This window comes from Pyrus communis, chromosome 13 (genome assembly GCF_963583255.1).
Source record: "Pyrus communis chromosome 13, drPyrComm1.1, whole genome shotgun sequence".
In the NCBI taxonomy this organism is placed as follows: domain Eukaryota; kingdom Viridiplantae; phylum Streptophyta; class Magnoliopsida; order Rosales; family Rosaceae; genus Pyrus; species Pyrus communis.
In genome coordinates this window covers 22,293,638-22,318,009 of record NC_084815.1, presented here as the reverse complement: position 1 = coordinate 22,318,009, position 24,372 = coordinate 22,293,638, and the positions used below count along the sequence as shown (strand labels likewise).

Sequence of the window (24,372 nt, the reverse complement as noted above, 5' to 3'; positions counted from 1 at the left end):
TGAGACATTTTTTTTTTTCAATTAAACACTAAAATTCCGACAATATTAATCGAACGGTTAAATAATTTTTTATTTAGGGTTTAGTTTTAGTGGAGTTGATCTATAAGAGTAATGTTGAAAATAGACGGTTTCAGTCATAAGAAAACATTACTAAATCATAAAAGGAAGAAAGTAGAAAAAGAAGATCAGAATAAAAAGGTTGCAACGATAATTTAAAGAACAAAACTTAAGATGAGAAGATAAAAAAATGCTATTATGCTAGCCATGTAAATTGAAATTATAAAGAGAAAATTCAATCTGTGATAAAAAAAACGTAAAACACACAACTCTACTAAATTTGACTACAATACCAAAACGTATTTAAAAAAAAAAAACAACACACAATACACAAGATAACCCCAATTATTTTTACATTTTCCTCACACAAAAAAAATTTGATTCTTGTTAAAAACGAATTAAACCACATTATTAAAAGGTTCAATTCTCGTGAGAGAGTATGAAGCATAGCACATTTTCTCATTCTTTTTTAGTAAATAATATCGTTTATTTTAAAATATAAAAAGATACACAAGAAAACCCCTGTAATTTTACTTTTGCCCCAGATGGTGGGCTTCTACAATGAGAGGGTTGCCATGACTGGTCAAACAAACAGCCCACACAGCTTATAGACCAAGATTATAGTCAATCTTTGACAGAAGTCAAACACTAAACTTCTAGAAAAAAAGTACCTTAATTAAACCTACTCATGTCCACCACCACAACAACCCAATCCCTCAAACAACCATCAACCCAAAATTCCTGAAACTGATAGCTCTGCTGCCCCCGCCACCGCAGTCTCCTCGTTGGGTATGGGCGGTAATGGCAAGCGCAGGTGGAAGATCACCTTCTACCGCTCCAATTCCAGCTCCAAGAATCCCCCAAAGGAGCTCTTGTGCCCCATTTCCGGGTCCTTAATGTCCGACCCTGTCGTCGTCTCTTCGGGTCAGACCTTCGAGCGCCTCTCCGTCCAACTCTGCCGGGAATTGAGCTTCTCCCCCAAGCTCGAAGACGGGACCCGACCCGATTTCTCCACCATGATTCCCAATTTAGCCATCAAGTCCACCATCCAGAACTGGTGCGACCACAACAACGCCCAGTACCCGCAGGCACCCGATTCAATCTCCCTCGATAAGGCCATACGGGCGGTGATGGAGGAGGATAGGGAAGACCCTGGAATTAGAGTTTCGGAGCGGGAGCTGCTGAGGGGGATGGCAGAGAAACCGCCGGTTAGCTTCATGCACGCGGCGACCGAGTTGGGCCGCCGAGTCGACCATTTCTACTCGAGCTCGTCGGAGGAGTCAGTGGTTATCCCGTCGGCGAGTCCACCCATTCCTCTCCCGTTCGCGACTCGGCCGTCGTGTTGTTCCTCGTCGTCTTCTTCCGAAGTAACCGCCGAGCTCGAAACACTAAACCCTAATTCCTCGTCGCCGGAATGCAAGGAGGAGGAGCAATTGATGACGAAGCTGAGAAGCTCCCAGGTAATCGACCAGGAGGAAGGAGTAATTTTACTCCGGAAGCTCACGAGGACGAAGGAGGAGCTTAGGATTTCGCTCTGCACTCCCCGGCTGCTCTCCGCCGTCCTATCACTGATTGTGTCGCGATACAGCACCGTGCAACAAAACGCCGTCGCTTCGCTGGTTAACTTGTCTCTGGAGAAGCCCAACAAGGTGAAGATCGTACGGTCAGGATTTGTCCCGCATTTGGTGGATGTATTGAAGGGAGGATCCAGTGAGTCGCAGGAGCACGCCGCCGGCGCGCTCTTCAGCTTGGCGTTGGAGGAAGACAACAAGATGGCGATCGGCGTGCTCGGCGCATTGCCTCCGCTGATGCACGCGCTCGTGAGGGCTGAGAGTGAGCGGACGCGCCACGACTCGGCGTTGGCGCTCTATCACTTGACGCTGGTGGAGAGCAACCGAGTCAAACTCGTTAAGCAACACAATGCGGTGCCGACTCTGTTGGCCTTGGCCAAGTCTCCGGCGTCGGCGGGCCGAGCTCTACTGATTCTGTGCAATCTAGCGAGCTGCAGCGAGGGCAAATCCGCCATGCTCACCGCCAACGCGGTGCAGTGCTTGGTGGGGGTGCTGAGGAGGCGGGGAGACTTGGACTCCGAGTCCACTCGGGAGAACTGCGTGGCGGCGCTCTACGCGCTGAGTCACGGATCGATGAGATTTCGCGGGCTGGCGAGGGAGGCCAATGCGGTGGAGGTGTTGAGTGAGATCGAGAAGAGTGGAAGCGAGCGGGCGAGGGAGAAGGCGAAGCGGCTGTTGACGGTGATGAGAGGGAGGGAGGATGAGCCGAATTTGGACTCGGTGTTGGACTCGGGTGCAGGAGCTGGACTCGGTCCGACTCGGTACCGAGTTGGGAGGAACTTGCATGCAGCCAACTCATCTACGTTTTAATTTAATTTTCTTTTCTTTTCTTTTTTTCATTATTACAGAAAATGGGTTTTTTTTGTATACTTCAGAGTGGGTGTAAATTATTATTTCAGGAAAATGTAATGGCTGCTGAGTTGACAAGGTCGAGTCATGACTCGGTACTGAGTTTGGACGTGTGGTGGCATACGGCGTCAGCGGCGGTGGCGGGTGTAATTATTGGCGGGGGATGGTCCTGTCTCCTTTATTTTTGTGTTGTCTTTTTGCTTTTTTGTTCAGGATAATTATATTTTAGTGTTAATTGGTGCCTGTAACTGTAAGTAAGATTTTATTAAGGATTTTGGAATGTTAGATTGGCTTCAAAAAAGATTGATTGATAAGAACAATTTAGAATTTTGTCTTTTTGTGGCTTGTGGCCAATTTTTTACAAGAAGTTATAGTGTGTATTTCATTTATCTTTCCAAATAAATAGAGAGGTGTCAATCAATAATGTTATTCTTACCATAATTTTATACCATATGTATTTATCATACTAGGTGGTAAACGAGCTGGACAACCACATCATCTAAATTAATTAGCATTTAATCCAAATGTTAATCAATAATTAATAAAAAGATTGTTAATTAAATGAGGATTGTGTCATACAAGGAGTCTCATTCTTTCCCCTAAGATTATTTAAGTATTTTAATTAATAAAAAGATTGAAATTAAATAATGTAGCTTGTCCAACTCATCTGTCATCTAAGATGGTAAATAAATGTGATATAAATTTGTAGTAAGAATAGTATTACTCGGTGCCGATAGGGTATATTGCTCTAGTGTCTATGAAATTAATTTGGAGTGAATTTACATAAATACACAATTACTGTAAACCACTATACGTCTATCACACGCACGAAACTATAAATGTCGCCCATAGAAATCGGTCACGAAGAATGACAAACGCAATAAAATATGAGTCAACGATGACCACAACAGTCATCATTGAATAGCGAAGCCGTGTAAAGTTATTGCAAGAGCGAGATCACGCGAAGTGATTGTTAAATAAGACGAAACATCAATCACAATGCCAAAGTGCGACCATAACACTTGCTGGGTGAGACGACAAAACTACACCATCCAAGAAGGGAAACACTGGTCGGCTCATTCTAGTGGGGGACACTCTGACCAAATCAATCTGCACTATCGCCATTCGCCACTCTATTTGGATCCGGAGCATTCGCGGCTAAGGGAGATAGTGAAGTCGCCGTAACTGAAAGGCAACTAGAGGGAGCTGCCACCGGCTCCAAGCCATAGCAAGAACTGCCGCCTAGTTGATTGCAATTTCTTGGCGAGGGTGGCATTCCATTTTCTTGGTTGAGGATTGTAGTCGTGCATTGCAAAAGAAAAGGTAAACATTTTGGGAACGTTTTCTCAAATGTGCCAAAAAGAAGAGATTATTAGATTGTAGTTTAGTTTCTTTGGATTCTATGGTTGCAAATGTGCCGAAAACATATTCTTCTTCTTGTTAACACCAAAAATATATATTTTTATTATTGTCAACTTGATATTGTGGGCGAACGTTGCATATATAGGTGGAAATTCACCTCACGACTTAATAAATTTTATTGTGCTAGTCTTCTAGCAGCCTAGAAGAACTGCATAAATTGGTGCAATTTTGCTTTGTAACTAATTAACCTTTTATGATGGATGAAAGAAATGAAAATTAGGGAGAAAAAAAAAAATTTATTGTGCGAGAAACATTGTATACATGGTGAACATTTCACTTCGTAACTGATTAACTTTTTAACATAGAGGAAAGAAATAAAAAATAGAATTAGTAATTGGCAAAAAGATTGTATGTCATGATACAACTCAATGGAGGCATTCATGTTGCTTTTTAACTTATAAAAAATATGCATGTTCATATTTATTTTTTCTTCAATAACCTGAGACTACTTAGTAGTTCATAAAATAAACAATGAAGATTGATTTTAAAAAAATGGAACGGTGAAAATTGTTTTATACATCAGACTACTTAATAGGCTGGATTACCGAGAACAAACGAAATTAGGTTTATGGATTCGATAGTTTTGCTCTTGTCCTTTGGCATCTTGTCTTGCGTGGTGGTTGGTGTTGGAAACGTGGTGATGATGGGGTGTGTGTTGATGCCTAATTCTCGTCTTTTGAGTTTTAATGTTTTTTATTTATTATTAATTAATCATTAATTATTCATCGCATGCCTAGTAGATTGCTTAACAATGAAATTTGTTTAATTAGAGCATCTCTAAAAAAGATGTCAAAATATCCAAATCAGTAATAATAGTAAAAAAAAGACAGTTGCAATGTTTTCCAACCAAGAAGCTAAATCTGATGTGGCATGACATGGAATAGCAGCCATCCCCTTGCTGTCAAATTTGACAGCAGCGTCAAATATTTTTTTATTAATTTTTTTTATTAGATCAGCAACTCTCATCTATTACTTGGCGCCGCTCATCCTTCTTCTTCTCTTTTCTCAGAACCAAACCCATAAACTAACCTCACGATCTCAACCTAAAACCTAAATGTAAGACTCCATTTCGCATCGTTGCTCAAATAAGAGCTCCAGTGGCTCTTACCCTTAGTTGCGACGACGAGTACTCTGTCGGCGGTCTCGCGAACGGCTCGGCAGCATCGCGGAGTAGAAGTGGAAGGGGAGGAGTCAGGTGTGGGGGTTAATGAAGACTTGGTTGAGGGTGTGGACGAGCTTTGAGGAGTAGAGGTGCTGTTGTGCCTTGGACTTCCACTTGGTGTGGCTATTAGCGGGTTCTTATTTAAAGGGGATTTCGGTTTTCTGTTAATCCAACAGAGGAATGTGAGTGAGAGAGAAGAGAATGGAACGAAGGAGGTTAGGGGTGGAGAGTGAAGGGATGTGGAGAGAGAGAGAGAGAGGAGAATGGAACAAAAGTGGTTGGGGTGGGGATTGAGGGGGAAGGGATGGAGAGAGAGAGAGAAATGACTATTAAGAAGATGAGGAATGGTGGGAAGAGGCTTAGGCCATCTCCAACCAAAAGGTCTAGAAGGCTAGTGGGCTGAAAATAGTCCAAAAATCGTTTCCAACCGAGGGCTAGGTCAGAGGGCTCGTGGGCCTAACGGAATCTGAAAGGGCCAAAGGGTTGGCTCTTTTCAGCCAGCCCCCGGCTGGCTCATAGTGTCAATTATAACCGATACAAATAGTTAGGAAAATTTTGAATACAACTGCTAGCTGACGTCAGCTAGCCGTTATTATTAAATTTTATTTTTTTTTATTTTTTTTTACAATTTTATCTAATTTTTTTTATTTACAAAATTTTTTGCCTATAACTTCTATTTTTTTTTCCTATAACTATCCCATCCCGCCCCAGGGTCCATCACATCCTGGGCTCGCTCCACCACCGTAGCACGATATTGTCTGCTTTGGGCCCCGACCATGCCCTCACGGTTTTGTTTTTGGGAACTCACACGAGAACTTCCCAGTGGGTCACCCATCATGGGATTGCTCTCACATGCTACTCGCTTAACTTCGGAGTTCCGATGGAACCCAAAGCCAGTGAGCTCCCAAAAGGCCTCGTGCTAGGTAGAGGTGGGAATATACCTATATGGCTTACAGGATCCACTCCCCTGGTGATGTGGGATGCTACAATCCACCCCCTTAGGGGCTCGATGTCTTCGTCGGCACACTTCCAGCCAGGGGTTGGCTCTGATACCAAATTGTCACATCCCGACCCGGGGTCCACCACATCCTGGGCCCGCTCCACCACTATAGCACGATATTGTCTGCTTTGGGCCCCGACCACGCCCTCACGGTTTTGTTTCTAGGAACTCACACGAGAACTTCCCAGTGGGTCACCCATCATGGGATTGCTCTCGCGCGCTACGCTCTTAACTTCGGACTTCCGATGGAACCCGAAGCCAGTGAGCTCCCAAAAGACCTCGTGCTAGGTAGTGATGAGAATATACATATAAGGCTTACATGATCTACTCCCCTGGGCGATGTGGGATGCTACAACTTCTATTTTACAAAATTTGTTTCATGTTTTTTTTTTAAATTTCATTTTTTTTTTCCTATAACTTCTATTTTACAAAATTTGTTTCATATTTTTTTTAAAATTGTATTTTTTTTCCTATAACTTCCTAAGCCATTATACAACATTAAATTAAATTCAGTAACATGAAACAACATTAAACAATATGAAACGACATTAAATAACATTAACCAACATAAAAATTATACAACATAAATTGAAGTTGTAGTTTTTTAAATTTAGGTTGTTGTAGTTTTTAAATTTAAGTTGTTGTAGTTTTTAAATTTAAATAATAAATTATGTTTGGCCCTATGGCCCTTTGGATCTCGGTTGGAGATGATTTTTTGTGACAGGACTAAAACGAGCCCTTTGGCCCTCAGTTGGAGATGGAGGCAAATATGGCATTGTACCGTTCATTAAAATATTAATATATTGGAGGGCTAGAGGGCTAAAACGAGCCCTCTGACTAGCACTCTATTGGGGATGACCTTATAAAGATGATAGGAGAACGAAGATGAGAAGCAGGTATACAAAGATTCAAAAAATAGAGAACGAAGATAATAGGAGAAGTCTAGAAAGAGGGGGCATAAAATAATAGTTTAATAAAATAAAAATAAAAGAAAATAGTATAATAAAATAAGATTTAATTTGACATACCGGGTGGAGAGCAAATTTTTGAAAGATGTCAAAATACCACATAGACTGTCAAATTCAAATTTTATGTTTAAAATTTGACATCTTATTTGAAGATACTTTTAGTAATTTATAAACCCTAATCTATGATTGCAAGAAATGAAGAAAAAGAGCTTTCGCGTTTGGACTAAACTGGCCCTCTCTATTGCTTGTCAAAGAATTGCTTTTTGTCTTATCAAATTCGTTTGTTGTCAACTGTTTTTTTTTTTGTTTTTTGTTTTCCAAACAAATAGTAAAATTGCCACGGTATTAAGAGCTTTCGCGTTTGGACTAAACTGGCCCTCTCTATTGCTTGTCAAAGAATTGCTTTTTGTCTTATCAAATTCGTTTGTTGTCAACTGTTTTTTTTTTTTTTTTTTGTTTTCCAAACAAATAGTAAAATTGCCACGGTATTTCCCCTCTCCCTTCCGAAGGAGGACTGCTCCTTCCAATTCACATCCACTCTCCATTTTGCCTTCTTGTCTTTCAGTTTGATTTTCAAGTTTATGCAACCTTTTAAAGTTGGTTAATTTACTTTATTGTCAAATTTATATCATGTTCGGTTAGTGTTCTTCACTTAAATTAACGAACATCACCTTTATTTGAACAGAAAAAATGATTGATTTGACAGTGTGGAAGTAAATTTGCATTTCGAATTGAATTAACAAAAACCTACACACATTAAAACAAACGAAGTTAGATTAACACTAATGTATTTAGAAAGACTATAAGAAGTAATAAGAGTATAGTGAAAATTGAGGAGTGAACTCTAGCGTCCAGGTTCGTTTGCACACCAATGAAAGAATATTCCTTTAAGATTCCTAAAATATGCTTTGAAGAGTCTTGTCATGCTAAGAGACTGATAAACAAGCCCATTACATACCAGGATGATTTGCTTATGTCACATGACGATCAAATGTGATGAATTGAACACGGAGGCCTATTGAGTGTGAGCTTATGGGACCATCGTAGAAAATGTGGCCCGTTAGCACATTAGGATTTGACTTATTAGCCACATATTCTGTCATATTCCGTCAAGTGCAGAATAATTATATTTGATAAGTTATACACCGAACATGTTCATATTGATCAAGATATTTTATGTTCCCACATCCCGTACGTGAAAAACTATAACTCTTTTTAGTTTTATAGATTGAAGAGGTTGAAGAAGTAAACTAAAACACTATACAAAGTTTATGAGCCTTTCTATTGCATGTTCTAGTTGATGATAAAATATGACTATGACGTCTCTAGAAAGGGGTTGAGAATCTTCGTTTCGTCAAAAAGAATTTGTGCACATGATTTTTCTTACGTCACTTGCACATTACATTGTTTATGGCCCTAAGAGGCTAAGACACGTAAAAGATAAGATATGGATCTTTTTGTTTTAATAGAAGTCAATGGATTGATTCCACTAAACTGTTGGTCAGTTTCTGACTATTAGGGTTCGTTTGGCCTTTCCTAATCAGTTTCTGACTATTCAGGGTCAGAGACGAACATAAATAAAATACAAAAAATGGGTTTGGTTCGTGAATTAACAATACATTGGGGCAGAGGTTTTCAATGTTAAGGGTGAAAACTCACTGATATATTTTAGCTTCTTTTTTATCAACATTGTGTTATTAACAAGTGCCAAGAATCAACCTGAAGCCCTATCATGTGGAATACAACTTTGAAATTCATCCCTAACCACTAAGACACCCCGTTGTGATTAACAGCTAAATAATTATTGATTTAGTCAATTTTTGTCGTGGATACTCCTTGTTGGAGAAACAAAAATTAATCCTACATCTTTAGTTTTCTCAAGTAAAGATGTACTATACACTCCTACGTCCTTAGTTTTCTCAAGTAAAGACGTACTATACACAACTAAGTACTTCCTTATTAGATAGAAATACGGTTTAATGATATTCTTTTGTATTTGTATAAGTTATGAGAGTGGGGCTTCAAAAGTCGTTCACCATGCCAGCTATAATAGATTTTGTTTTATTTGTAGTTTGAGCGTTATTTGTGAATTTTGTTTTGTTAAATAGTATTTCACCTTCTTTTAATTGACAAAAAAATATTCTATTAATATATAGTTTGGATTTAGATAAAAGAAGAATTAACAAAAAAAAGGGTCAAATATCTTTAAATTTAGGTTTTAAATTGTTGATTACAAGTGTTTAAATACGAATTATAATAGATTTTGCATGAAAAAAAAATATTTTGAAGAACATGAATATGATAGTTTGTTGTGGCACATCTATAGCAAATACCTTTTGTTGTGGTGGTTAGCGGCGAAAAACATTGTCGCTAAAGATCTTTGGCAAATGTTGGAACCCGTAAAATGGTCATTAAATATAGTAACATCGTAAAACATTGTAAATTGCCGATAAAAGTTACAAATCGTCATTTAAACTAAAAAAACTATGCTACTTTCTGCTAATTGAAGTGTTTTTCCTTCCATTTTTCGGTAGGGACTTAATTCTACTTCTTACAAAATACTACAAACAGTTTAGTGAACCAAGAACTACGAGTTGTTTTATTAGTTGTTCAAATTATATCTCTGTTATGATAAACATGTAAATCTCGATAATATCTTATACAACAAACATGGACCCACCACCTAACTGGTTTCTCTTATTATGATTATATCTTTCTTCATGATTACCAGTTTGTCGTCGTGTTATGTTAATCTACGAACAATCAAGATTACTTTGCTGTCAAATTCCAATTACTCAATTTGTTAATTTAGTTCGAATGTACACGTACGGAACATAACCCAATTTTGTTTAGTACTTTCCTTGGGTCATACCCAAAAGGCTTTTGCTTCTCTCAAATCTGCTTTTCCAACTTCGGAAGATGTAAGGCCTTTTGATTCTTTTGGGCTTTTGATGGTTTTGGATTTGGAACCGGATCCCCTCCAGATCCATCAAAACTAAGTCCACTAATCAATGAATCCGGATCGTTAAAACTTGATCCAACAGCTATAAATAGGGTCCCTAAAAGTTATAATAATTGTAGCTGTTAGATCAAATTTCAATGGTCCGGATTCAATGATTAGTAGGCTCAGTTTTGGTGGATCCGGTTCCTTGGATTTGTGGGTATGACTGCATTGGGGAAGTTATGGTTGGATTGCATTATTTTGGAGCCAATAATAGATGGTTCTCTTCGCTCCAGTTAATTTTCTCTTCTTTTGGTTTATTGGGTTTGGAGACTTTTTCTCGGAAGTTCTTTTATTGTAAACATGTCAAAATATTCATTAAAAGTGCCAATGCTACCTTGAAAATGCATTGGGAAGTGTTTCTTAGAAAAACGGTTAGAAAAACGGTTGGAATTGTTTATTGAAGAAGCATCCGGTGCTTATCAAAAAGCGCTTAATGTAACTCATAAATGTTTATACTTTTTTCTACCAAACTTAATTAGAAGCGTTTTTGGTCGTTGGTCAGTACAAAAGCTCCCACCCTTAAACTGGTTTCCTTATAATTTCATCTACTTTGAAGCATTAAGTTGGTTTTATCATCTGAGATTATTTCTGCCTTGGTTGGTTCACCATTTCAAAATTTCGAATATTTTGTTTTGGGTTTGTTGTAAATTGGAATTAGACTTGCATTTTGCACTGGTTTTGAATTAAGTGCTTCGTTTTTCTAATCAAAGTTCTTACTGCTGACTCAAGCTCCAAACTCCATGGAGAATACCATAAGATATGGAGGCTTAGCCCGGACAAAAGCTTCTTGTATTAACAACATGCTGAGGTGTGTTTACTGGGAGGGCACATGTGTGATGCGATTAATCCAATTAAAAATTAATTTTCTTAAATATCGTATATAAAAACGAGTTAAACGCATTGCATGTGTGCCCTCTTCTGTTGTAGCCAAAAGAAAGCAAAAAAAAAAAAACAGAGAAAAGAAAGACAAATCCTGATGTTTGAGCATTTTTTTTCCTAAAAAAACTCCACAACAAGAAGCCACTTGAAGTGGTAGACGAACAGCTCCCGACATCGGCACCAGTGGCATGCATCTGACATGAAGTTTAATCTCCGTATGTGACATGCGCTGTCCAAAATTTGTGTTTTGTTCTCAAACGCTTTCGCCATGAAGTTCATCCTACACCTAACAATCACAATCATTTTACAACAGTTTGAAAATGAATAGTTTGTTTTATTTGAAAATTTAAAGGTTAGATACATGAGCATCAGGTTTTATGTCTAATTTCCAAACGGTTGATAATATAAGATTCAAACAAAAATATTGGAGGAAACTAAATTTTTGGAGGAAGGACCAAGCTCTAAAATGATTTGTTCCATTTCATTTCATTTACCCTGCCATGCAATAAATGATTCGTAACTTTGATATAAGAAGTTAAAACCCTTGAAAGAAGACGTAGCATGCTAGCAAAAATTTACCCTGGTTAGTAATTTGATTTGTAAAAAGAAAATGAACCCACAAATCTGTCGGGGCTGGTTGCCTGTAAATTTGTAATTGCAAATTATTAGGGACTGTTGCGATGTGGACGAGAGAAGGATATGATTTTGTATCTAGAGGGAAATAATTTTAAAGAAGATTTTTTTTTTTTTTTTCTGAATTGTTTTTACTTTTCCCGCTTTTTTCCGAAAATATTTTTAAAGGATATGGTTTTGGCCATTGCAGGGTGTGCAAGGTCACAATGACCATTCTTTGAGTCTTGGATGTGTTTCACTCCATCAACCATGTCAAGTTCTATTTAACTAAGCCGTCGCAGCAGGCGCAAGGTTACAATAACCATTCTTTGATTCTTGGACATGTTTCACTCTGTCGAACATCTCAGGTTCTGGTTCTCCATAGATGGGATTCTGCTCCGGAAAATAGTTCAGAACTGACCCTGCTCAGTGGTCGAGCATCTTGTGAGAAGTCGGAAGCTTCTTGTTGTAACGACCCAAAATTCTTATTTGGAAGCTAAATCCGGTGATAGGCCAAAATAAAGTCATGGTTAATCTCTATGCTATTAACCATAATAAATTTCTTTCCATAAAAGAAATCCAGCACAATATTAAATTTGGGTTATTTTATGGCTGCATCTAACCATCTCGTTAGACTGCCTACGTACCCTACTGGGGGATCAAGTCATTCGTAGTTCACATTATGCTTTTAGAACAACATACTAAAACATCATTACAATCCAACGGTTAGATATCCGCCAATCGCAAATTTAAATGGCGGTCAACGTTTGATTTTACAAACTTAGAAGTCCAATTCAGAAAGATCCGTACGTCGGATTCCTGGTCCGTTATTAAAGTTTGTTAACGATCCAACGGTTGGATCGTCAATTCATATAATGACCAATTGGCGGTCTCTATCAAAACTATAGTCATACGACGAGATTTCGTCAATTGGACATCACATATGGAATCAAGGTATCCAAATTAGTCTAAGAAGGGCATGTGGGGTCTTGGCTCACGCGCCACCGCATGAGCCGGTTTCCAGTGAATGGAAACCCAGTTTTTCAACAAACTCCAAAATTTATCAAATTTTGCAGAAATGTACAACTCAAGAAGAGGAACATTTTTCATGTTCCTCCCCTTTCCCCTCCTTTTCCTTCAACTTATTGGGCCCCTCTCCCCCCTTCTCTTTGGTCCCGTTTTCTCCTTTCTCTCCCGCAATTCTCCTCTTTCTCCTCTCTCTTGCTGCCAGCTTTTAATCCTCTTCTTGTTTGCTTGTTTATTTGTTTTTTTTGTTCCACATAAACAATAAAATAAATATCCACATCTTTCTAAAATATTCAAGGTATTACACTTGTCCTCATCTTTCTGAGCAGGCACAAGGTCACAATGACCATTCTTTGAGTCTTGGATGTGTTTCACTCTGTCGACCATGTTAGGTTCTGCTTCTTAAGGTATTTGAGCTGTCACAACGGGCGTAGGATCACCAGAACCATTCTTTGAGTCTTCCTGCATTGTAAAACGAATCACTTGATCGATCATCTAAGTTTTGGTTCTGCATTAATTGGATTTTGCTGGAAAATGGTTCAAAACTGACCCCTCTTTGTCGTCGTTGAGCATCTTGCGGGGCCAGGAGCTTCTTAGCCTCTTCTTTCTAAGTCGCGCCGTTGTAGTGTTGCATCTTGCCAGAGACGAAGGGGTTTCAAAAGATTCTTGGAAATCAATAGGGCGGGAAAAGGCAATTTGGAATTCAATGCAAGGGAGAGGCTAAAGGGTCAAGTGAGTTATATTGTGGGTCATTTTAACAATAAATGACTATAAAATATAAAAAAAAGTTAGTAAAAAAATATTTCTGATTTTTTCTGAATTGCTTTTAATTTTTCTAATTTTTTAAGGCTCAGATATGTGTTTTATTTATGAAAAAAAAAAACAATTCCTCTATTTTTATGAACTTATTAATTTTTATTTTTTTTCTAGCTTTTGTTGGTTAATTTACAGAATAATTGGGTTGATTTTGGTTGGGTCGTGGCCCCATAACTGTGCAGCAATTTTGGCCCCATATTTTTTGATAATGCAATTCAAAAAGCAATTTTGCCAATTATTATAACCATCATCATTTTTTATTATTTAAATGAATGCTTAGACTATTTCCAATTCTTGGGTTAAAACTTAGAATTTTTAACCCATAAAATTTAGGTTTTAATTCAAAAATATGTTTTCTACTCCAACCCTTATGGGTTAAATTTTTAGTCCGATATCATTAAAGAATGAATTTAGATCATTAAAGAATGAATTTAGAATTCTTTAAGTAACATTTAAAAAAAATTATGTAGACTATCCTAATTTAATTTTATGAACATTTTAACCTAAAAATATTTAGATTCCAATAAACATTGAAAAATCCCTAAATCGGCACCATGAAACTCGTGGAAAACTATGAAAGAATATGAAACACATGATATAATTTTTTTTTATAATTATTTGAACCATTGGATTTAAATTTGAACTGTTAGATCTTTTTCTTTATCGTTAGATATGATCATATTAGATCTTAGCCGTTAAATTCAATGAATTTATAAATATAAAATTAAAAGAAAAATACACATATATGGTGGGCCATTGGAGTAGGTCTTAATATATCCTCCCTTTGAAACATCCGATAAAATTGTAACGATACAAAGATGAATGCTCACTACATGAAACCAACCGTTTAAATTTTGTCATGAATATTTGAATATCCCACTGAGTACTATGTAGGGGATTATTGTCTACAGAATATTTGTGAACTTTTTATATGTGATGTCACATCCTAGTCTCGGTTCCGTCGTAGCACAATATTGTCCGCTTTGGGCTTACCATTATTGTCTACAGAATATTTGTGAACTTTTTATATGTGATGTCACATCCTAGTCTCGGTTCCGTCGTAGCACGATATTGTTCACTTTGGGCTTACCATTCCCTCACGGATTTGTTTATGGGAACTCAGACAATAACTTCTCAGTGGGTCACCCATCCTAGGATTGCTCTCGCTCAAACCGAAGCCAATAAGTTCCCAAAAGACCTCGTGCTATAGGGAGGTGGACATGTACACATAAGGCACATCACCCCCTCTCCATTGGTCGATGTGAGATGTTACATATGATATTTTAGAGAAAAATTTCTAGATCCGTCACTAGTGATTCGTAATACAACAATACAATAGGATACATGTGTTGCATGAATGATTAATGAAGGAGCCTCTTTCAAGGAGGGCATGAATTGTAAAAAGTAAAAACAAACATTAAGGGTTTGTTTGGTATCCTACTTGAGTTCAACTTTTTTAACTCAAAAACACTTTTTGAGTTTTAGGCTTTAAGTTCTTGTTTGGTAGGACTCTTTTTAAAAATTGAATTCAAAACTAACTTAAAAATATAGGTTATTTCTTAAAAACACTAAAGGTGAGTTTTTAAAGTTTTCCTGCTCTTTTCTCAACATCTTCGTTTGCTCCTTCCTAACCCTCTCATTTTTCTTTCCCAACCCCTTCTTTCTTCTCTCCGTCTTCTCTCTCTCCTCAACCTTTGTCTTGTCTCTCTCTCTCTCTCATCACTATCTCTTTCTTCTCACTCCTCACCTTCTCACTATATTTTTTGCTCTCTCCCTATCCTCATCGTCCTCCCCCTATCTTTCTCTCTTCTCGCCAACTATTTCCTCTCTTTTCTCTTTTCTCTTTTCCAATTCTTTTTCTCCTCCAATTTTTGTTCAAGGAAGTTTGAATTCAAACTAAAAAAAATTATTTTTAAAAATTCAACCAAACAGAATTATGAAAATTTGACTTAAAAGAAAACTGTTTTTAAGTGATGTTATTTGAAAATTATTTTTAGGAACAACCAAAGTTTTTGGGTAAGATACCAAACAAGCCCTAAAGTTTTCAATGTAACTGCAGGTGATGTTATAATTTCACACATATTATATATAATACGTGTTACAATATTACTTACGTCATACACTTACGCTTTGGTTGACTCATGACCGGCCCAGGAATCAATCATTCTGAGTATGAGTTTCATCTTCTGTATGTAATGGTGAATTTCAATCATTGCATCTATCCCATAGGTTACGAATTAAGGATTTGAATCTTACACATTTTAATTAATTTCTCTCACACACCTTTTTATTTCTTACCATTAAATTGAATGTATCATACAAAAATAACAAACATGATTAAACAAGGATGTGTTGCTAAAAAAAATATGCGTTTATCATTTTGTTATGAATTCGTTACAATCTAAATGGCAAGTGGCTTGTAACTCGGTTATAGCATTTGCTCATGCACTCAAGGTTTTGTGTTTGAATTTCTCTCTAAAAAATGTACAATCCAGATGTTTGGAACTACTGTCATGTACAAATGGAGAGATTTTACAGTGTGACCTCGTGTCACTATACAAATGGTGTGATATGTGTGTTAAAAAGTTAATAACTTAAAAAATAAAATTTCCCACCACTTACATAAAAACACATAGTATATCACTCGTGTTCCGATCACAATGAAAAATTTCCAACAATAAGAAGAGAAGAATAGAAATAGAAAGAGATTCTATCCGGATCCTTTCCATCTAATCCTCCTCTTCAAACAATCTGGGCCCTTTAAATTTCATCCAACACTAAAAACACAGATCCACTTTAAAAGTTATAATAACTTTAACTATTGAATCAAATTTTAAAGATCCAAATTGTTTGACGAGGAAGATTAGATGGAAAAGAGCCAGAAATGATCATTTCGAACAGAAATTATTTTCCTGCATCGTCTTTCCCCATTCTTGGTTGGGCCGTATTCCCAAACACGAGCAAATATAAAACCTTTCCTGTCTTAAACCCTTCACCAAACATCTCCAACACTCCACTCTCCCCGCCTTCCGTCTTCCCGCCATATTCTCCGTCATAAACCGCCCACCGGGAAACGAAACTCTAGCTCCAGTCTCTCATACTCAGACAGCCGGGTTGTCATCGGAGCTTCGGCGGCCTCCGATGGTGACTTCCAGAGACGTCCAGGAGATTGTCTCCAAGCTCTCCTCGGATAAAGCCAAGACTCAAGAAGTATCTATCTTCTACCTCTTTCTCTCACACTCATTTGTCTTTACCATCTGTTTGGTCACCGGGAAAATGCAGTCGTACGAAAAGAAAATCAAATTGTTAAAACGGGTAGTAATTACTTTCAGGAACCTGAAGAACCGTATGACTTAATAACCAGGAGGATCGTCTGTTCTGATTAGTTATGATGATTCAACTTGTAGAAAAATATTTGAAGTTTTTGAAAGTTGAACAGAAGCTTAATGTCCGCTCAATTTCCCAAAAGTTAGCTTAAACTCCGAGTTCAATCGGGTCAAAAGGTTGTAAACTCCGAGTTTAATCTCCGAAAAATGTGAAGGGGTTTGCAAAGCTGGAAGTTTCTGATTCTCCCACCAACTTAAAACCTGAAAGGGGCGAAAGGCTTAAAAATTGATTCTTGCACGCGACGTTTCCGGCAAGGCCGCCCAAATTTCAACCATAGAGCACCCTCAGCAAGTGCCGCGTACAGAGTATGCCTCCATCTCTGCCTCCATCAATGGTGTTCGTAATGAGGAAGCTGATAGGATGCTGTTATGATGCTGTTATGCTGTTAGTATTGTTGGATGTTAGTACTAAGTATCCTATCTATTAGTAATTGTTGATTGTTAATGTCAATAATAATTGGGTGGTTAGAGATAAGATTTGGGAAATATCTTGTAACTGCCTTAGCTTGCAGTTCGGTATAAATACTGAACACTTGTGCAAATGCAGGGTATGATTTGTAAAAGATGTTGTTGAAGTAATACAAGAGAAATACTAGCATACAGGTGCAAGGTTAGAACAAGGGGTTTTATTATTGGTATCAGCCGGTAACACTCCTCCACGTTTCCCTTCTTGTATGACACGAGCAACAATGCGTGCCAAAACCATGGATACACGAGTAGCAGCTCTTGAAGGTTCAGTTCAAGAAATCCAATCTTCCGTCGCGACGATCGGGTCGACAATGCAGAACTTGTCCACTGTAATCGCATCCATGGAGTCGCGATTCGCAGCCTTGGAATTTCATTTGACGGGTACTGATCGTCCTCTTCGTGGCCCTGGGGACCATGGCAATTCTTCAAATCCCATGGGTAGTTCTGAAGAAACCTTCTCGGATCCAATTGATCATATGGGTCAGCGTTTTGTCCGTCAAGATTCGTCATTTCAACCACGGCCGCCATTGATCAAGCTTGAGTTTCCTCGCTTCTCGGACGGCGATGATCCCTTGGCATGGGTTTACCGGGCAAAAATTTTCTATGAGCATCATTGCACTCCCATGGCTGGACATTCTGGCTTCCTTAAGACTTATAAGCGGATCTCCAGGTCCTTCTATTGGCAAGGTATGAAATTGGATGTGATGCAGTGGGTGGCAGCTTGTCAGGTCTGTCAGCAAAACAAGACTGAGACTCTTGCTTCCCCTGGCTTACTTAATCCACTTCCCATTCCCTCTACTGTGTGGACGGATATAGCAATGGACTTCATCGTGGGTCTTCCCCCTTGCAAGGGAAAAACCATTATTTTTGTGGTCGTCGATCGCCTTTCTAAATATGCTCATTTCCTGCCGTTGTCTCATCCATATACTGCACATTCAGTTGCACAGATGTTTGTTGATAATATCTTCAAACTTCATGGTATGCCGTCCACAATAGTAAGTGACCGAGACCCTGTTTTCTTGAGCTCTTTTTGGAAGGAATTTTTTGCACTGCAAGGTTCCAAATTGTGTCTCAGTTCTGGTTACCATCCCCAAACCGACGGTCAAACAAAGGTTACCAATCGGGGTTTGGAAACATACTTGAGATGTTTTTGCAGTCATCAACCAAAAAAGTGGCTTCAGTGGCTTCCTTGGGCAGAATGGCACTACAATACTTCTTTTCATACTTCATCAAAGCTGACACCTTATGAGGTTGTATATGGTCAACCACCTCCTGCTGTGCCTACTTACGAATCGAGAACAACTAAAGTTGATTTGGTTGACAGAAGCTTGCAAGAACGGGGACGAATTTTGTCTCAGCTCAAGACTAATCTTGTCTCGGCTCAGGTACGTATGAAACAGCATGCTGATAAACATCGCAGTGAACGATCTTTCGAGGTTGGCGATATGGTTTTTCTACGATTGGTACCATATCAACACCAATCTCTCGCTAAACATCCCTTTCATAAGCTCCAGCCACGGTTTTATGGTCCCTTTAAGGTGCTGCAGAAGATTGGTCAAGTGGCTTATAAAATTGACTTACCTGCCACATCAAAACTTCACCCAGTTTTCCATGTTTCTTGCTTGAAGAAACAATTGGGTTCTGCTATCATTCCTGCAGTCCCATTACCTGTAGCTACAGAGGACGGACTCTTGGAGGATTATCCATTGGCAATATTACGGAGGAGGTTAACAGGTCATGGCAGTTCATCCACGACAGAGGTTTTGGTGCACTGGAAGCATCGTCCTAAGGAGGAGGCGACATGGGAAAACTATGCAGAATTTGTAAACAGGTTTCCTGCATTCCAACCTTGAGGACAAGGTTCATTTTTAGGGTGGGGTAATGATAGGATGCTGTTATGATGCTGTTATGCTGTTAGTATTGTTGGATGTTAGTACTAAGTATCCTATCTGTTAGTAATTGTTGATTGTTAATGTCAATAATAATTGGGTGGTTAGAGATAAGATTTGGGAAATATCTTGTAACTGCCTTAGCTTGCAGTTCGGTATAAATACTGAACACTTGTGCAAATGCAGGGTATGATTTGTAAAAGATGTTGTTGAAGTAATACAAGAGAAATACTAGCATACAGGTGCAAGGTTAGAACAAGGGGTTTTATTAGAAGCGCCCAGGTCGGGTACAAATATTGACCAAGGTTTGTAATTAATGGGGAAAATTTCACGAGTGTTGGGCGGGGTACTTTCTGTTCTCGACTCCCTGAATGCTATACCGCTCCAAGCACTCTTTCTTCCGAAACTTGTTCTACTGAAGACAATTGTCGATTTCCTGGTTCTGGTGATCTCCTGGATCGTAAGGTTCTGGTGATCACGCAGACCGTAACTGTTGAATTGTAATAGTGAATATATGTAACTGTAACGAGGGTTGGGGTTCATGTATCTGCCGGTCTGCAAATCTGCGGATCACGTTCATCTTCATGTTCTGTTTCTGGGGATCTTGTAAGGCATCATATCAATATTCAATATTAACGAGAGATTCAGTTGCTGTGGTTACATTTCATTACGCAAATGATTCGTAATTTTGCTATCATCACCATCATACATAAAAATTTATATAATATGACAATTGAATCACAAGAAAATCCGTCTCTTTAATTCTCTGGCGAATTCAATCCATGGCCAATGACAACCCTTGACGATAATCTTCTTCTTCAACATCATCTAATTAATTAAGCTTTAATGGAGTTAAAAGCATCACACCTGCGCCTGACCTCTCCTTTACGTCCAGTCTTAACTCCATGATGGCTAAGCTTCTCCATAGCATGAGCAAAAGCCTTGAAAAAAGCAGCCTGGTCCGTCGAGTACAACTCCACAAAAGGCCTCGTCCTCGGGTCCTTAACAAGTGCATGGTCCGATGCCAACAACCCCAAACCCCTCTTCAGATTCTGATAATATATGTTATCGAACTTGCTGGGCGTGATCACGTCGTTGAAGGCAGACATGGCGATGTTCGTTTTGTAGTCTGCACAAATTTTCTTCAGCCCTTGAACATAGTTTGGGTACATGTCAGGATCTGTTGGTGTAGTTTTGTTGTAATTGAAAATCCGGTCGACAAATTCTTTGCAATGAGCGAATCCAATTGTGTGCGCACCGGATAAAGCCACCATTTCTTGGAGTGTGAAGCCTTTTGTAGCGAAGAATTTGATCATGTCATCTAGGGCTTGGTTGCTTCTTGGGAGATTTCCTTCCACCAGTGAAGCTTTGGAAACCTGTCCGTCTTTCCGTCCCAATCGGACTTTGTAGAACGGACCGCCGACCATCGTGACCAGGTTGCGTGTGGCTAAGGTGAGGATGTCGGAGCAAGAAACAATGCCTGGGCAGGAGAGCTCGATGGCGGTCTTGGCTCTTGCCACGAGGTCAAAGGCATCTGCCGCGAGGGATTGGTTGATGTCGGCATCACGCTCTGCGGTGTTAACGTAGTTGGAGGAGATGAGGATGGAAGCGTCGCAGCCTTCGACCATGCAGTCGTGGAAGAAGAGACGGAGAGTGCCCGCCGCAGTGGTGGGACTGGCGATTTGTTTTGAAGTCACAGTGTCACGGACAATGCTTTCGAAGTCAGGGCATGTTTTTTTGTAGTAGTCGATGGAGAGCTTAGATTCGGTGAATGGAATGGCGAGGAAGAGAAGGAAAAGGATTGGAAAAGCCTTGGATTGAGACATAGGTAGCTAGAGAGAGAAAAATGATTTGGTGTGTTGTTAATAATGTTATAGAAAATCAAAAATGGCTAGGAGAAAAGTAAAACAATTTTGAAGAACTTCGATAGAAACTTGTTTGTTTTGGTGAATGAATGGAGAACTACAAATAAGGCTGGAAATTTATACGTAATAGTAGAACAGTTCTATGAGCTGTGTAAAACTGACTAACAAGTAACAACTTTGAGTTCGACAGTTCTTAACCGAATAGAAGTATCGATTGCTGAAAATTAAGCAACTTATCAGTTAGAACGACTACTCGGTTTAGTTGACAATAGCTAGCCTTTTATAGCCTTACAATCAATTAGATTCAGTTTTATTCAAAACCTAAAATGCTTCCTGCAATCCCATCCAACTTTTGTTCCCTAAAGTTTCCATTTCCCCTTGGAAATCAAAAGCTCACACATAGCAATGGCAAGCATGACTTGTGAAATGGGTGATAGCTAGCCAGCTATGTGTCTTGTGTTTTGATGTTCCGACTTCAGCAAGATGACTTTCCGGCGCCGGACACCACTGTGCATATCACCATGCATAAATAGATGCGATTCTTTTGAAGCTCAAATCTTTAATATGCAGGTGTTTGAGGTTGCAATTCATTATTTGGTATTTAATCTGAAAAAACTTTTGATGTTTCCCTGCATGCCTCTCTGTATTTGATCTCAAAGGCGTTTTCCTGATAATTATTTGACCCTAACGAACAATTAATTAACGTTTGAGGTGACGTTACTGTGGATTAATCAAGGTTCTAAAAGACACTAGGCGCTAGTCGGGCGGTGGGTTGGGGCCTAACGCCTAGGCGGCTAGACGGATTTAAGTAAATATATTATATTTCGTGTAAATAAGTGTCTCTTTATGCTTAAAATATCTATAATTGCATCATAGACTACAAAATAGAATGAGATATATATATATTATGAAGTATTTGAACATAATGAAAACATGAGGAACAAGCATATAATGTCTGTTTGTTTAAGCATTCAACAAGTCTATTACAATTTTTTGAAAAAAAAATAAAATGTAAAATGAAAGTTATCTATTTTCTGTCTAAGTGAGTCGCAATCTAGGTGGGTATTGGCGGGCTAGGCGGTCTAAGCGGGTGCCTCAGCAGGTTTAAGCGTCATTTCTTAATTTTCAAACGCCTAGGCATTAATCAGGGTGGTGGCCAACTGACTAGCGCCTACGCGGCGCTAGGCAGGGATTTTTAGATCAGTGCGATTAATATTAGAGATCTAGATTCTAGTACTACACTACCTTTAATTGAAGGGGTCCCCATTTTGTTAAAATATGGGGATTAATTTTGGGCCTCACTTCACATTGAACTTTAATGATCCGCACATTTATTTTTTAAGTCTCAATTCATAGATCACTCTTACAAAAAGTCAATTCAATTCGAAACCATTTATCTATTTAATTATCATGATGAAATTAAATGTTTTCTTAGAACAAAGTGTTCGGCAATTTCTTTGAACTCAATTAGATGCCTCAAATATTTTTGATTTGCCTAATATTTTGTAAAAATGATCTATGAGGTGCAATTTAAAAATAGACTGTTTGGATCATTAAGGTTGGATGTGGTGTGATCTCCACAACTAAGCACCATTTAAAAATGGGGATCCATTCCCTTAAAATTAAAGACCTCTTATTATGACAAACTCAATGTAAGGCTTAACCCACTTCCTTACCATTTTAATGTAAATACTATCGTCTTTAAAAATCAAATAAAAAATCATCACAGCTCGAAAGCTATCACAAAAATCACACTGTAATGTATAAATACTCAAATATCATATAATCATGAACTTATGTACCATCATCATCACCACCATCATCATCATGTCACATATCGAACCAAATAAGAAAAGAAAGAAAAATAAAATAAAAACAGAGAGATTTGTAAAAACTCTCTCTCTCTCTCTCTTTATTCCCTAGTGATGAATTAATCCATGGCCAAATGAAAACCAATAATAACAATCATCTCTTAATTATCATTTCATCATCATCATCATCATCTTCTTCTTCTTCATCTCTCATCCTTCATTATAATCTAAGCCTGAAGCGAGTTAAACGCGTCGCACCTGCGCCTCACCTCTCCCTGATGCCCGGTCTTAATCTCATGATGTCCAAGTTTCTCCATTGCATGAGAAAAAGCCTTGAAAAACTCCGCCTGGTCAGTAGAGTACAACTCCACAAAAGGCTTCGTCCTCGGGTCCTTAGTAAGTGCATGGTCTGATGCCAGCAGCCCCAAGCCCCTCTTTAGATTCTGATAGTACATGTTATCAAATTTTCCAGGTGTTAACACGTCGTTGAAGGCAGCCATGGCGGGGTTAGTTGTGTAGTTACCGCATGTCATCTTCAAGCCTTCGGCGTATTTAGGGTTGATTTCTGGGTCTGTTGGAGTAGTTTTGCTGTAATGGAAAAGCCTGTCAGTGAACTCCTTGCAATGAGAGAACCCAATTGTGTGTCCACCAGTTAAGGCAACCATTTCTTCAATTGTGAAACCCCTAGCGGCGAAGAATTTGATGAGCTCATCCACGGTTTGGTTTGCTCTTGGCAAGTTTCCCTCAACCTTGGACGCAAGGGAAACCTGTCCATCTTTTCGTCCCAACCTGACGGAGTAGAAGGGTCCACCAACCATCGTGACAAGGTCACGTGTGGCCTCCGCGAGAATGTCTGCGCACGAGACAATCCCTGGGCAGGTGAGCTCCAGGGCGGTCTTGGCACGGACTACCACCTCAAAACCATCACCTGCTAGGGATTCGTTGATCTCAGCATCGCGCTCAGCTTTGTTGAGATGGTTGGAGGCAATGAGGACGGAGCCGTCACAACCCTCAACTAAGCAGTCGTGGACGAAGAGGCGGAGAGTGCCTGCGGCGGTGGTGGGTTGGGCGGCTTGCTTTTGGGACGCGGTGTCTCTGACAATCTTCTGAAAGTCTGGACAAGTTTGCTTGTAGTAATCTTTGGTGAGCTTCGATTCGGAGAAGGGAATGGAGAAGAAGAGAAGAAGAAGTATAGCAATAGCCATGTTATTGGAAAGAGAGACAGATAATGATGATGATGATGATGATGATGATGATGATGGTGGTAGCTAGAGGAAGATCAGGGTTTAGAGTGAGACCTGCTTCTTCCCCTGAGATCTTTCCTCAATGGAAGTTGGAAAGAGAAGGCAAATTAAGTAATAGCTTTGAGAAAAACGGAGGACAGGGGAAGAAGGTGGAGTGAGTGTTTGATATATGGATGGGAGGAGTTTCAGGGGATTTGATGTGTTGTTACTATTTCTGCATGGAATTTTCGTGGATTTAAGTATACATTTGTGGTTTTTGGTCTGCTATTTTTGCATTGCATATAGTTTTGGTGTCTTTGTGTGAGCGAGGAGTGCGTTGGACCAGAGAGAACAGCCATGCAAT

The 24,372-nt window shown here is 39.0% G+C and overlaps 3 protein-coding genes across 3 annotated transcripts; 1 reads left to right on the top strand and 2 right to left on the bottom strand.

Annotated features, from left to right (window-relative positions):
* Positions 1-587: 587 nt before the first annotated feature.
* LOC137713626 (U-box domain-containing protein 38-like) lies at positions 588-2,924 on the top strand. Its single transcript, XM_068452948.1, has one exon. It carries the CDS (start codon positions 849-851, stop codon positions 2,436-2,438), a length of 1,590 nt encoding a protein of 529 aa, XP_068309049.1. The 5' UTR covers positions 588-848; the 3' UTR covers positions 2,439-2,924.
* A 17,021-nt stretch (positions 2,925-19,945) lies between these two features.
* LOC137711877 (peroxidase 41-like) lies at positions 19,946-20,935 on the bottom strand. Its single transcript, XM_068451034.1, has one exon. The coding sequence runs from the start codon at positions 20,933-20,935 to the stop codon at positions 19,946-19,948; it is 990 nt and encodes a 329-aa protein (XP_068307135.1).
* A 1,930-nt stretch (positions 20,936-22,865) lies between these two features.
* On the bottom strand, positions 22,866-24,120 carry LOC137713737 (peroxidase 41-like). The gene has a single exon (XM_068453080.1). The coding sequence runs from the start codon at positions 23,988-23,990 to the stop codon at positions 23,013-23,015; it is 978 nt and encodes a 325-aa protein (XP_068309181.1). The 5' UTR covers positions 23,991-24,120; the 3' UTR covers positions 22,866-23,012.
* Positions 24,121-24,372: the final 252 nt, after the last annotated feature.